Below are 15,353 nucleotides of genomic sequence, written 5' to 3' on the forward strand. Positions count from 1 at the left end.
TCCTCCTTCACACTCCCTGCCCTCCACACCCTTCTGTCTCTGGCTGGGCAGGTCTGGCACTGCGCTGGAGGTAGCGAACTTCTGAAGGGCTATTTGGCACAACCCCCACTTCTTCAAACCCCACAGGACCCGACGGGGTGAGCAAGTGATGGGCTCTAAGCTTGAGGGCCGGCTCTTAACTGTCGACTCTGGGCAGAGCTCTTTAGAAATCAGGATCCAAAATGCTGCTTTAGCCCTTTCTCCACCCATGGAAGATGAACAGGTCTCCTCAGGACTCTTTCCAGCCTTCCTGACTGCGGTGGGAGATGCAAGTGAGGAGGAGGGAGAAGGGGCACTAAGGCCTGTATTCACTTGTGAAGCAGGACCTCTACTGCTGCTGGCTCTCTGGCTTGCTTTCTCTCCCTCCCTGTGTCTCTCTGAAACTTCATGGGGCAGCCCTTCAGCTTCTTTTTCTGGAAGATCGGGCAAACTGTGGGACAGTGAAGTCTGAGCTTACAGCTCCCCTTGAATGCCATGGTTGCCAGTGTTTGAGCAATTCTGAGCATCTCTGACCTAACACGACTCCTTCCAGGATCCCATCTGGGCAGTCATCCTGGCAGAATTGATGATAATAAGAGGGGTAATGAAAGGAGTCAGCAGTTAAAAGTGACCGACCTGTCCCAAGAGAGGACCTTGCCATGCACAGAGCCACTGAGTCTTCCTTTAGCTCACCACCCGCCCCAACCCGAACATAGCCTGGGACAATCCCTTCTCTCCTCTTGTTTGCACGTGGCCCACGCTTGGCTTGGTGCAGACCAGGGCGTGGCACGCTCCAGGGATCGCAGTGTATCTGTGTTTCTGTCCAGGTTAGAGCTGCTGCCGCCACCCCTGCGCCTCCTCATGATGGTGCTGGGGTGCCCTGCCTAAGCCCAAAGCTATTCAACGGGTCTCTTGGTGCCGCCGGACCCCTGGAACCATCAGCCATGAATCTGTGTTGGAATGAAATCAAAAAGAAGTCTCACAATCTCCGGTAAGGCCTGGCGCCTTGAAACTGGGGCTTGAGGGAGTTGGCTGGGACAGTGCTGGGTTCCTCTTGCTGCTACAGCTCGTCAGCCTGTGCATCACCGTCTCGTCAGCCTCGCCCTCCACTTCCCCTCCTTTTCCTCCTCCGGCCCTGGGGCAAGAACTGTGGGTCAGAAGTCAGGAGACTTGGATTTCAGCCTCAGTCTTGAGGAAGCTGTGTCACCTTGGATAATTGGTTTGAGAATCTCTGAATTTTAGCTTCTGCTTGTTTGGATGTTTTTTAAAGAAAAAAAAAATGAGTGGAGGACTAATACTTGTCCTAACTACCTCATAGCGTTGTTTTGAGGACTCAAGTAAGATATGAAAAGGCTTTCTGAACTTAAAAGAGCTGAAGGATAAATGAGGGCTGTGATGACTCCCTCCCTCTCTTCCTCTCATAACTACCCTTCATCTCGGCAGATACCATCTGCTCTCTTTCCCATCTTTTTATCCCTCTACTCTCGTCCATTGCTTATCCCCCAGCCATGCCTCCCCAAACTAAAGGCGAATCAGTAAGAGCCTGACGGCAATTTCTATTATCAGTTGTTCCTCTTTCCCCTACCCCTCTCTATAGCTACACACACACACACACACACACATACACTTTTCCTCTCCACCCACTATCATCAAAGACCAAACCCCTGGCTTCTGGTGGGCTCTGGTGGGGAGGAGGCAGTGTGGAGAAGTTGAAAGAATGCAGGCTCTGGAGTCAGACAAACCTGAGTTTAAATCATAGCTCTACCAGTGACTGAACTGTGTGACCTTGGGCAAACTACTTAACCTCTCTGGGCAATAGCAGTGCCTACCTCATGTGGTTGCTCTGAGAATCAGTGGAAGCAAAAATTTAGGTAAAGGGCCTGATCCAGATGGTAGGAAAGCAATGACTAGTTATCCCTATCAGCAAAGGGGAATGGGCCTGACGGCTGCACACAGGCTGGGCTGGCCTCCGGCTTCCTATTACTTGGACCTCAGCTCCTGGCTTATTTGTGGAAGAAGGCGGACACAAATGCTTATGCGGTACATGTTTTTCTCCTTCCGTATGTCAAACTTTTATAGCCTATGCTGCCCTCAGCCTTTGGGACCCCTGGGCTGCTTGTATTTGTATGAGCTTCACACACGTGCATGTCCACCTCAGCCACCTGTACGCGCCCTTTCCGCCTACTGCATCTGCTCCTGCTCAGAGGCCAGGTGCCAAGGAGCCTCTGCGGATGAGCAGTTTGGTATGACTTGAGTTCCTCCAGGACAAGACGACAACCAGACAGCTCCCACCTCTAATGCCCTTGCTCAGTTCACTACCCTTCCCAGCCTAATGCCGGGTGGGCACCTGAATAAACTGATGTCCGCCAAGTGTTTGGTACCATGCTCCGTGTGGAGGTGCCTCGGGAGCCTCTGTGGGTGGCTCCTCCCACTTTGACCAGAGCAGCACCTCTTTCATGTGTTTATATACTGAGGTTCCACACAGGTATTTGTTGGGGGGGAAATGCTTGGCCACTTAACAAGAGGATGGAAAATCACTGATCTTCCCATTGTGTGCAGAGCCCGCTTAGAGGCCTTCTCAGACCACAGTGGAAAGCTTCAGCTCCCTCTCCAAGAGATTATTGACTGGCTCAGCCAAAAAGATGAGGAATTGTCGGCTCAGCTTCCCCTCCAAGGGGATGTGGTCCTGGTGCAACAGGAGAAGGAGACGCATGCGGTAGGTTAGAATTCCAGAGGCCATGGTGTGTGGCCTCTCCACTGGGAAGGGATCTCTTCTGCCACACCTTGATGGATGGATGCCCAGTCTCTGTTTAGAGGCTGAAAGTCACGGGAAGCCATATGCAGTCCCACTGGTCTGAGGCTAGCACTTCACAGGCTAAGTCAAATCTTTCCCCTCTAGTCTTCCCATCAATATTGGCTGCCCTTAAAACTTTGCCCTGATTTATAACAGGGACATGGGAAAATGAACATAATATAATACTAACTGAAAAAAAAAACGGGGTATAAAACTATATACAGGTAGATCTCAATTATATAAAAATCTATATAGATGTGTGTACATATATACACACATACAGAAACATAAGAAGGAGCTATATCAAAATCTTCACAATGGTTAACTTCAAGTGATGATATTAGCATTCTTTTTAATTTTTTCTTCACACTTTCCTGAAATTTCTAAGATTTCTGTGACAGATATTACCTCTAAAATCAGAAAATAGCAACAGATGTTTCTTAGAACAAATACAGAATACACTGGAAGAAATGATGATTATGTGACATGACAAAGGCGCTAGCTGCCACTACAATGGCAATCATATCGTGTAAGTGTCAAATCAATATATTGTACACCTTCAACTTCCACAGTGTTATATGTCTATTCTGTCTCAATTTGAAAGATGATTACAGAATGGAATACAATACAGCAAGAAAATAAACTGTTACAGTGTGCCACAATGGTGAATCTTAAAGACAGTATGTTGAGGGTTCGAAATTTATAGATGCTGACAGGCATATGTAGAACAGATAAACAAGATTATATTGTATAGCACAGGGAAATATATACAGGATCTTGTGGTAGCTCACAGTGAAAAAGAATTTGACAATGAATATACGTATGTTCATGTATAACTGAAAAATTGTGCTCTACACTGGAAATTGACACAACATTGTAAATTGACTGTAACTCAATAAAAAAATGTTTAAAAAAGACAGTATGTTGAGTGAAAAAAAGGCAGATACAAAAAGAGCACATACAGTATGATTCCATTTATATAAAGTTCAAAATTGGGCAAAACTAATCAGTTACAAGTGGTGTTACAAGTCAGGATAGTAGTTACCTTGGTCGGGGGAAGGATGACAGAATGACTGGGAGGGGACACAAGAGGATGCTGGTGGAGTTCTTTTCTTCATCTCAGTACTGGTTACAGAGATGGAATCACTTCCTGGCAGTGCATCGAGGTGACTTTTGATTTATTTACTCTTCTCAGTGTATTTTTCAACAAAAATGTAATTAAAAATTTAATATAAATCTTGCCCATCCCGGCTTTGATTTCTCTAAGCCCCTTACAGAGGACTTTCTGAGTCTTCCAGAGAACCAAGATTCCTAGCCCCAAATCCTCGCATTTCTCTCTACCTTGTGGCATAGTCCTATTTCAGACTAAACAGACATTCCAGGGTCAGAATTATTCTTCTTCCTATAGAAAAGACTGCACCTCTTTTAGTCCAAGTAGCCCAAAGATAGAGGTTAATGCCAAAGGATCAAGTTGCACGGAGAAGACAGATTGTCAATTGCAGGATGGAATTCAAAACAATTGAAAGACATTCCTTCCCCATTGACCATGTTGCTAAACTTCACAGGCCTTTATGGAAGATGTCAAGTCTCGGGGCCCCTATATCTACTCTGTGCTGGAGTCAGCTCAGGCCTTCCTGTCCCAGCACCCATTTGAGGAATTAGAGGAGCCACGTTCTGACAGCAAAGGTGGGTGGTCTTCCTCTCTTCCATCTTCTTGAGCTGTGAACCATTAAACATTTTCCTGCCCTCCCCAAACTCATTTTCTCAGCTGTTATCTTGGAAGATAATTTTCTCCTAGGACTCCAAAGTTGGGAAGAGCAAGATTCACACTATAAGAAAAAGCAAAGAGAAGAGAGCCTGGAGCATGGGAGATGAGCATGTGGCCCAAAGCTGTATGTGGCTCTCTGGAGCATCATGTGTGGTCGTCCAATGAGGCACGAAAAAGAAAAAACAAGACTCAAATGCATTAAACTGATTGAGTGAATAAAAACAGTAGTATGTCCTTTAAAAACATCCTGCCTTATTCTAACATAGAGAGGCATTTGGCAATGCTCTAATCAACCAGCCAATAAAAAACATTTCTAAAAAAATCTAAAAATTAGATGATGGCATTTGAGAAGAAAATTAATTGTGGCTCTTTGATTCTGACCCTGGTGCCTTCTGGCCCCCTTTCCTCGATAGGATAGGTCACTGTAGGTCTAGGTTTAAATAAGGCAGCAGGGTGGGATCCATGGTGCTTAGGTCTGAGTGGTGGCCCAGCAAGAGGCTTCAACCCTCTGAGATTGGCTGTGAATAGCCTGAAAGATCCCTTCATTAATGGAGCCCTTTGTTGATGCTGTTGACCCTCTCATTTTACCTCAAGGCCCTCCTACTGAGTACTAACTGGTACTCAATTTACTGCCCGATGGGCCTCAGATAGGACAAGCTCAAGAGAGGAGGACAATTCCAGTTAGCCTGGAGTTTGGGGCCTCTGAATCTACTTCTCAGGAGAGGTCTGAGGGAGGAAGAGGAAGCCTACAAGCCTTGGCGGAAAGGCTTTGCCAGTTACACTAAGCTCTCCTGTGCTGGGTCTTCATAAAATGTCTCCCTCCTTTGGAAGAAAATGAGCAGCAGACAGTAATGCAAAATTGCATTCCAGGGTCACATGAATAGGACTCTGGATGATTTGCCTCACTCCTGCCTCTCAAAATATTTTACTCACTCTTTATTTTGCCCATTCTTTAATAATATGCAGAAATCTTCATGATATACTGTGGAAAACACCAATATGGTCTCTTGACTGGTAATGGATCCATGAACCTACACACATGATAAAATCACATACAACAAAATATACACACACACAAATGAGTACAAGTAAAATTGGGGAACTCTGAACAAAATTGGTGGATTTCATCGATGTCAGTATCCAGGTTGTGATATTGTACTACAGTTTTGCAAGATGTTACCATTTGGGGAAACTGAGTAAAGGGTCCATGCAATCTCTGTATTATTTCTTACAATTGCATGTAAATCTATAGTGATCTCAAAATAAAAAGTTCAATTTTTAAAAAACCTGAATCTGCCAAAGGAGCCTCAACCATGAAAAACTTTGTGTGTGTGTGTGTGTGTGAATATATACATATATATATTCACACACACACACATACATATATATATATAGACACATGTAGACACACACGTTTTACAAAGGGCTGTCTCGGTCTTTCCGTAGGCTGACCCTGCCTAGCTGACCTGACTTGACTTCCTGCCTACCTTTGCAGATACGTCTCCCAGACAGCGGATCCAGAATCTTAGCCGCTTTGTGTGGAAGCAGGCAACGGTGGCCAGTGAACTATGGGAGAAGCTGACAGCCCGCTGCGTGGACCAGCACCGTCACATTGAGCGCACTCTGGAGCAGCTGTTGGAGATCCAAGGGGCAATGGAGGAATTAAGCACGACTCTGACCCAGGCTGAGGGAGTCCGAGCCACTTGGGAGCCCATTGGGGATCTCTTCATTGATTCACTCCCAGAGCACATCCAGGCTCTTAAGGTATGCAGGCCCCCTCCCCTGGCTACCGCCCACCCCGAGACCAGGTGCTCCTCCCAGACCCTGACAGTGTTCCTGCTACTGAGACTCTATTGTTGGCTTGGACTTCAACAGAGCCTCTCCCAGTTTATCTGCTGGATTTGGGAGCTGGTTTCACTGAATTTTCCCCCGTCCTTCTACTGTCTTCTCTTTCCCTGGTGTTTTCTGAGACTAGAAAAGGAAGAGGATAAGGAAATGGCCACCCACACCCTAGTCTGGCTGCCCTAACAGGCAAGCACCGAGGTTGTGCTATTTAACCAAAATCTCTGGGTAAGGAGGGAGGAGCTGAGCTGAATGACTAATGGTTCCTTTTTCCTACCGTGTGCTGTGGGACTTGGGTCCTGGTTCTATAGCTCTTCAAAGAAGAATTCTCCCCCATGAAAGATGGAGTGAAGTTGGTAAATGATCTGGCCCATCAACTTGCCATTTCTGATGTACACTTGTCGATGGAGAATTCCCGGGCCCTGGAGCAGATCAACATCCGGTGGAAACAGCTCCAGGTAGAAGAGAAGCCTGGAGTGAGCCTTGGGGAAAAGGCTTGATATAACCAGACTTGGGGGGAACTTCTCCAGGCCCAAAGGCAGTGAAGGGGCATTGAAATGGAACCTATGTGAGAAAAGAGTTGTAGAGAATTGGGGACGAGGGAACAGGCTTCTCAACCGCTAAGCTGCAAGAAGTGATTAAAATAATCTGAGAGGGCTCTGTCTATATTAGGGCGCTCAGGGTAGACAGGGGCAGGTGAAGAGTGACTGTGGTCTGGAATTAAGAATGCTCTTCTCTGACCCTTGGGAGTGCCGTGGGGAGGCTGGGAGTTGGGTGAATAGTAGGAGGTGCTGAAACTGGAGAAGAGGCAGCCTCTGGAGGAAGTCACAAAGATTGCCGGAGGCATCTGGAAATCTCACACTGGGTATCTGGAACAAGTCCACTGTCTTCGTGTGTGTTCTGTCCATAGGTGTCAGTTGGCGAGAGGCTTAAGCAGCTCCAGGATGCCCACCGGGACTTTGGACCTGGGTCACAGCACTTCCTCTCCTGTATGTGAGACAAACAGGACTTCATTTGTTAGAACCTCAGCCACCTTCCAAGAGAGTCTACTGTTGTCCCTCGGGGGCTGGTGGGAGCCCAGTATACTTTGGCATCCAAGAAGCAGTAGATTAAAGCAGTCTAGTGTAGTGGTTAAAAGGACAGTTTCTTGAGTCAGAGAGACCTGGATCTGAGTCAGCGCTCCTCGCTTTTATAGCTGTGCAAGCTTGAAAAAAAAAAAACTTAAACTTTCTGAACCTCAATTTTCTCATATGTAAAAAGGGGGAAAATATTATCTAGCTCATAGAGTTATGGGAATTAAATGACTTTATTGTTCCAGCAATATTTATTGATGGCCTACTGTGGGCCAGGTATAGTTCTAGGCACTGGGGCTACATCAGTGGACAAAACAGCCCAAAATCTTTAGACTTGTAGAGCTTACATTCTACTGGAAGAAGCCAGACCATAAACAAATAAGTAAAATGTATATCAGGTCAATTGGTGACAAGTGCTGTGGAAAAAAAGGAAAACAGAGAAGGCGTGGGTGAGGGAGTGCTGGCCTTAATGGGAGAGACATTGCAGTTTTGATTAGGGTGGTCAGGAAAGGTGTCACTAAGAGCTTGGCAATTGAGCAGAAACCTCAAGGAGGTGAGGGAATGAGCCCTGTGGCTATCTGAGGGAAGAGAAAACCAGGTAGAGGGAATAACAACTTCTGGGAACTTAAGGGAGGGGCATGTCTGAGGAACAGCAAGGAGGCTAGTGGAGAAGTGAGCGACAAGGGGAGAAAGCAGAAGGTCAGAATGGTAGCAGGAGCCCCAAGTGCAGAGGGCCTTGTAGGCTATGGTCAGAACTTGGGATTTTACTCTGAATGGAATGGAGAACACTTGGAGGGGTTGAGCAGAGGAATGATATGATCCAACTTATGTTTCGGCGGGGTCAGAGTGCTGGAGTAGGAGCAGGGAGACCTGTTAGGAAGCATATTGCAATAATCCAGATGAGGGCTTATGATGACCCAGAACAGGATGGTAGCTGTGGTGATGGTGGGAAGATAGAGATGAAAATTAGATATATACAGGAAGCATTCAGCAGAGCATCTGGCACATAGGAGGAGCTCAATATATGTTCACGGCAATTAGAACTATTGTATTATAATCACTGGCATGCAGCTATACCTGCAGAGGGCTCCTGTACCCAGGGAAATGGCAATGAGGAGGTTGACCAGGTGACTGAGCCTCTCCTGGGCCTTCCAGAAGTTAAAGATTTGGAGCTGAGAGAGATAGCCTTTTCCAGGGTTCCTTACTAGAGGGGAATGGGCAGTACCATTCCCCATTGTCCCACAGGACTGAGAAGTTTGACCTTCTGGGGAAAGGGGTTTGAGCCCCATGAGGAAAGTTGGGTCCACTTCTTATTCAGATAACCAATGTGGTGAATTTGAAGTGGACCCTACTTTCCTCATGGGGCTGCCTGAGCTAAATGGATAAAAATGACAGGGAGAAGATTGCTAGGGTGTCCAAGGCCAAGTATTCCTGTTCATGCCCTTGTCACGACTCTGGCCCATTAGAGCATCAGAGACACCCTCTTCTCCTTCCCTTGCCCTAACATCAGGGAAAGAAGTGTGTTCATTAAAAGTGTTTGCCCCACCCTTAGGGGCTGTTCAGAGTTGGCAACGAGAGTCAGGCATCTCCTCTGGAGCTTGACTACTTCCTTGGGAGGACAGAGCAGGGGAGTAACTGGGGGCCTGAAGAGCATTAGTGGCCAGCTTTCTCTTTCTCTTCTCCCTTATCAGCCTCTGTTCAGGTTCCCTGGGAAAGAGCGATTTCACCCAATAAAGTTCCCTACTACATCAAGTGAGTGACCATCTGAATCAGAAGCGGGTCAGTCACCTGCCCAGCCCCTCCCTCACCTACCTTTTTTCCCTACCTGTCCTTCTCACCCCTTATTTGTTGGGATTCCTCCATCCAGTCCAGTTTTAACTCCTATTCATCTCAGGAGCTCAAGAGTCTACCAGGGTAAAGGTGAACCCTTGTGCTTTGGGATCTTCAGGGTTCACCCTCAGATTCTGCTGCTCCTTGCATCCAACCTATCGCTGAGTGGTTCACGCATGTGTGTGGGAGGTGGGGGGTGATATGGACACTGGCTCTCTTAATGCTTTTGTTTGTAGCCACCAGGCTCAGACCACATGTTGGGACCATCCCAAGATGACTGAGTTATACCAAACCCTAGGTAAGAACTCAAGGTTTCTGTATAGGGTGGAGATCTATACAGTTGCCTTTGTCCTATAAGAATAGAAGGGTGTAGTATCCACTGTGTGTGTGTGTGTATATATATATATATATATCGTCTTTATCCATTCATCTGTAGATAGGCACTTTGGTTGTTTTCATGACTTGGCTACTGTAAATAATGCTGCGATGAATGTAGGAGTGCATATATCTTTTTGAATTAGTGTTTTTGTATTCTTTCAGTAAATACCCAGAAGTAGGATAGCTGGATCTTCATATATATATATATATATATATATATATATATATATATATATACACACACACATACATACATACACACACATACACATATACATATATATATGTAAAAATTAAGAAGTAGAAATATAATGTTGTACACATGAAATGTATATAATGTTATAAACCAATGTCACTTCAATAAAAAATAAATTTTAAAAAACAATGGGAGGGAATTCCATTCAACAAGCAGGTGACAGTGAAAGTGAGTCCTTGTGCTTTTTCCAGTAACCTTCCTTCCTTTCTCCTATGCACCTCTCTCAACTGGAAGTTCTATACTCCCCCTGGACGATTTTATCATCACGTTAACCTTCCTTCCTTTCTCCTATGCACCTCTCTCAACTGGAAGTTCTATACTCCCCCTGGACGATTTTATCATCACGTTAGGGAATTATGCTTACAGATATGAACTAGATCCCTTTTGAAAGACACTGTCCATGCCATGATGAGTGTGACTATCATGTGCTTTATCTTTACTACTAAGACAGATTCACTACTATGTTGTAAATTTTACCCATGTTGATGCATGTGACGATAATTCATTCATTTTCACTGCTGTAGAGTGTTCCGTTGTATATACCATAGTTTCCTCATCCATTCTACTGTTGATGAACATTTGGGTCATTTCTAGTTTGGAGCTAACAAGACCAGTGCTACTAAGGAGCTCTTGCTCATGTCTTCTAGTGCACGTGTGCATGTTTTTCGGTCTACAGCTCATAACATCATTTCAGTGTGTTGTGACAAGCATTACAAAAATTAAAAATAGACTAGGAAATATGAAAGTGCAACAGATCCTTAATGAGAGTCATAATTGATACTAATTTTGTTATGTTTCTACTTTATCAAATTTGGTAAGGTATTCTTTCCTGAAATTTTTTTAAAGGTAGTCAAATTTTAATAAGATCCTCTATACACACATGTATTTGCTACTGAAAATTCCTAAAATTTTTGATTCAGTTATTTATACATATGCACATTTGTGTATGTATACTGGACTGTAATGTAAAAAGAATTTCTTACTGTGTGTCTTGGTTCAAAAAATGTGTGAAAATCACTGCTCCAGGATATATAGCTGGCTGGGTTTTAGGATGTGTGAATGTTCAATTTTATTAGGTCACGCCAAGTTGTTTTTCCCAGGTGATTGTATCACTTTACACTTCCACCAGCAGTTCTCATTCATCCACATCTTTGCTAACACTTGCTATTGTCATACTTTTTTTTTGCCAAGCTGGCAGGTGTAAAATTGTATCTTGTTGTGGTTTTAATTTGCATTTCCCTGATCTGCATGGGTTTCTTTCCATTCTTTGCAGCTGATCTGAACAACATTAAGTTCTCAGCTTACCGCACTGCCATGAAGCTACGCAGAGTCCAGAAGGCACTGCGTCGTAAGTCTCCCATTGCACTTCCCTTATGGCCTTCATCCTTATTCTTCCTCATCTGTTTCCCAGTTTAATCCCACCTTGGCCAGGGTTGTTCATTGGCTTGGTGGGACCTCTCCAAAGCCTGGAAGATGCTGGCTGTGGACACCTGCTCTTTCCAGGGCCCTTCTATGCTCTCCAACCCCCAAGCTTCCTTCCAAATTAACCTACAACTATCCTCTTCCTTGTCCCTTCCTCCCTGTTCAACCTGGATAATCAAACAACTGGCAAGAAGTATCCAGCAAATGGTTTGGAGCCACTGGGGGCTTGTGTTCTTTTGCCATCTTGGGGTTATTAGATGTAGCAGCAGAACTGTTGAAGCAAATGCCAGTGGTTAGGGGACAGCCTGGCTGCAGACATAATGTGACTTTCTCAGAGATAGTGTCCATCCAATCTTCCTGGCCCAGGCGTGTCTGGCTAGGTTGATTCCTGCATTGGAGGCAATTAAAAAGTTCTCCTGAGTTATGTCACATTTACCCAGGCATAACTTAGCCTTTATAACTAAGTGTCTAGGTTCTCAGAATGAGGTTCATGGACAAACCTATTTGTAGTTGAAACATATGTAAAGTCAGAGAAAGTTAAAAAAATGGTATATGACCCCTGAGAGTTTACCCAAATTCCTCTATCTTCTTGAAACTGATGTTAAGGAACAGACAGGTATAGAAGAATTTCGGGCCAATTTAAGTGGCCTTTCCTGCCTTCTCCCTTCTTGGGATGGGGGGTCTTGGTAAAAGGCAAGCTTGCATCGTACTTACAAATGGTTAGTCTGGAGATTGAGTCTCAAATTTGGTGATCCTGGAGGCCATATCTCCTTGTCTAGTCCCTGGGGTTCTACTTTTGGCTGTATTTTCTCCTTCTCTCCTTCCCTTCCCAGTGGACCTGGTTACCTTAACCACAGCCCTGGAGATCTTCAATGAGCATGATCTGCAGGCCAGTGAGCATGTGATGGATGTGGTGGAGGTCATTCACTGCCTGACTGCCTTATATGAAAGGCTGGAGGAGGAAAGAGGCATTTTGGTCAACGTGCCGCTCTGTGTGGACATGAGCCTCAACTGGCTCCTCAATGTTTTTGATAGGTAAGGGCTCGCAGCCCTGGCAGCCTCCAGGATGAAATTCAGTGGGACATCTAGAGTGGGCATGGTGGCCAAGGAGCTGCTCCCATGGTGAACTCAGACCCAGCTCAGCTTGGGGTTGGCACAGAGCCCTGTGGGGATCAACTCTGCAAGGGAAATGACTGTCAAGAAGTTAACCCTTTACCGATATTCATATTCTCAGTCTCTTCTTTTAAATCTAGTGGTCGCAGTGGAAAGATGCGGGCATTGTCCTTTAAGACTGGCATTGCATGCCTGTGTGGCACAGAAGTGAAAGAAAAACTGCAGTGTGAGTACAGCTCCAAAGTCTGGAGTGGAATTGGGTGGAGGGAGAGGTGTGGTGGGAGAAAGAAGGGTGTAAGATAAGCAGAAGTTTGGTCTTATGACTCAGCCGAGGGTTACTCGGGCTACCTTCTAATGCTTCCTGGTCCAGGCTATTACAAACAACCCACAACAGCCAAAGGCCAAGATGGGTCTAAGACCTGTTATTATTCCCAGGGTCACTCCAAGGGCGTTGGTTTCTTCTGATCTGATGTAATTATTTGACCATGATCTGAGTTGGCATCCTGGGGTACCAGAACCTGGACTTTGTAGTTCCATTCCCCTGTGGCCTATCAAGTTTAGCCCTCTCCCAATCTGAACCTCAAGCCATGTCACACTTTCTGCTGGAGACTTCCCATGTGATAACATGGGCAGTGTGACATAATCCCCATTATCTGGCAGTATGCAGTTCTGTAGGTTTTAACCTCTGTGGTGTAAAGCACCTTTGCTTTCCCCTGCATCCTCCATCTTTTGTACAGCATTTTGTAATTTTCTGAATCAGCATCATTAATTGTCAAGTGCTTAATGTGTGTTGACCACTGTGCTAAATGTGATGAGTACAAGGTCCAATTAGACATAGTCCCTGCCTCGAGTGGTTTAGAGTCCAGGGGAAGAGACAGAAATACACAGAAAGAATTTTTGAAAGTGCTAATTAGAATAATCTGAGTGGCAAAGGATATGTGCTGTATCAGATCACAGAAGAGTGATGACAACCATCTAGGAAAACTTAACAGGGAAGAAGACTTTTCAAAGCATGTTCATAGCTATGATATAATTTATTACTCCCAACATTCCTTTAAGATGGGATAGACACTGATGATTTAATCTTAATTTACAAATGACAAAACTGCAGCATAGAGAGATTCATGACTTACTCAGGGTTTTACAAGCTAGTCAGTAATGGATACACAACTAAAACCCAGGTCCTCTGCCTTCTACATTTGTTTATTTTATGGCCATTAGGTGAGGTATGAAACAGGCAGACAAGAACCCCTGATGGAGTTTTTCTAAAGTTGGGGTGGGATAGGGGAGTTCCCACAAGAGTAGATAGTGTCCATATTCAAATATGAGTACATAGTCTGCCTCACTTAGCTCAGTCATTTAGAGCTAATTCTTAAATGATCAAATGTGTTGAATTATCTCCTCTTTTTGGATCATCTGTGCCAGTGTTTCTTTCCCTTTGCATGGATAACTGAGAGATTACTGCAGTATCAGACTACTTGGGCTACATGAACAGGAGGGGATAGAGCAGACAGACTGCAACTCATGTTCAGGCAACCTTGAACTCCACACCCCTTCATCTTGCTTCTTGAGAATTTGTTTTCCCAGCAGTGTCATTTCAGTGTCTGGCACTGCTCCCATATGCAGCTTGCTCTCTCCCCTTCACTCTTCTCTCCCGTTCTCTTTCTGTTGCGTTCTCTCTTTGTGTCTGTCTCATTTTTTTGTCTCTGAATCTAGAAGGTGCTCTCTTTAGAACTCCTGGGTTTCTAAAAGCTCAGGGATGGACCTTTACGTTTCCAGTTTCAAAAGTCATTAGCTAAGTTGATGTGCTCTTTCCCTGTATCTGTTTCTGCTTTTTCTCCTCACATCATTCTCTGGCCATTCCTGTATCGGGCTTGGCCATGACTTATGGTGGGGCCAACAGACCTCTTCAGCCAAGTGGCCAACTCAGGCAGCCAGTGTGACCAACGCCACCTCGGTGTCCTGCTTCATGAGGCCATTCAGGTGCCCCGTCAGCTGGGGGAAGTGGCAGCCTTTGGGGGCAGCAATGTGGAGCCCAGCGTTCGTAGTTGCTTCCGCTTTGTGAGTATAGAACTAGGAGGGAGGAAAGGGGGGATGATGAAAGGGAGGGTGGGAAAGAGGGAGGGAGGACTAGGAGCTGGGCTTTGGATCTGAAGTACTCGGATGTAAGGGGGTTTGTTGGTATTGAACAACAGGACAGAGGGTTCTCTGGGCTTTTGGGGTCAGAGTCCTGTGGGGACAGGGGCACCATGTCAATTAGTACAGGGTAGATGGTGGACTTCTCTGGAGAATAGGCCAACCCAGGCCTTGTTGTTTCTCCTCCTCCCCTGAGACCTGCCATTCTAAGCACAAGACACTTTGGGGCCTCAGATGTTGTCACTGGGCTTCTTGTTTCCCTAGAGCACTGGGAAGCCAGTCATTGAAGCTTCACAGTTCCTGGAGTGGGTCAACTTGGAGCCCCAGTCCATGGTGTGGCTGGCTGTTCTGCATCGGGTCACCATCGCTGAGCAAGTGAAGCACCAGACCAAGTGCTCTATCTGTAGGCAGTGCCCCATCAAGGGCTTCAGGTAGGTAAAGCAATACTGGCCAGAGTGATAATAATAAATAGACCATGTCACATATAAGTAATAGATCATGAAACAGTGCATCACATAATTATATAATTACAAGGAACCTATTGTATGTTGTTATATACTGTTATAATCCTTCCTATTGCAGAATATTTAACCTTTTAAAAAATCGAAGGCAATGAAATATTTTCTTTTGTTTTAGTTTATTATGAAGTACTTGCCTATAAAAACATATAGAGGAGCTAAAGGGGGTAGTGAGGGGGGATCAGCACAGAAGGAGAAGTAATTT

General features: G+C 45.3%; 1 protein-coding gene across 3 annotated transcripts in view; it reads left to right on the forward strand.

Moving 5' to 3' along the window:
* Window positions 1-15,353, forward strand: part of DRP2 (dystrophin related protein 2) — a 41,999-nt gene that overhangs the window by 13,771 nt on the left and 12,875 nt on the right. For all 3 annotated transcript variants that reach the window (XM_014565372.2, XM_032475097.1, XM_032475096.1), the window contains 13 exons: window positions 846-1,009; window positions 2,578-2,734; window positions 4,378-4,498; window positions 6,076-6,344; window positions 6,734-6,880; window positions 7,333-7,411; window positions 9,187-9,247; window positions 9,562-9,623; window positions 11,233-11,307; window positions 12,215-12,416; window positions 12,635-12,720; window positions 14,398-14,555; window positions 14,895-15,061. In XM_014565372.2, the coding sequence (XP_014420858.1) occupies window positions 846-1,009; window positions 2,578-2,734; window positions 4,378-4,498; window positions 6,076-6,344; window positions 6,734-6,880; window positions 7,333-7,411; window positions 9,187-9,247; window positions 9,562-9,623; window positions 11,233-11,307; window positions 12,215-12,416; window positions 12,635-12,720; window positions 14,398-14,555; window positions 14,895-15,061 (1,748 nt within the window). The remainder of the gene's footprint in view (window positions 1-845; window positions 1,010-2,577; window positions 2,735-4,377; window positions 4,499-6,075; window positions 6,345-6,733; window positions 6,881-7,332; window positions 7,412-9,186; window positions 9,248-9,561; window positions 9,624-11,232; window positions 11,308-12,214; window positions 12,417-12,634; window positions 12,721-14,397; window positions 14,556-14,894; window positions 15,062-15,353) is intronic.

This window comes from Camelus ferus, chromosome X (assembly GCF_009834535.1).
Source record: "Camelus ferus isolate YT-003-E chromosome X, BCGSAC_Cfer_1.0, whole genome shotgun sequence".
Classification (NCBI taxonomy): Eukaryota; Metazoa; Chordata; class Mammalia; order Artiodactyla; family Camelidae; genus Camelus; species Camelus ferus.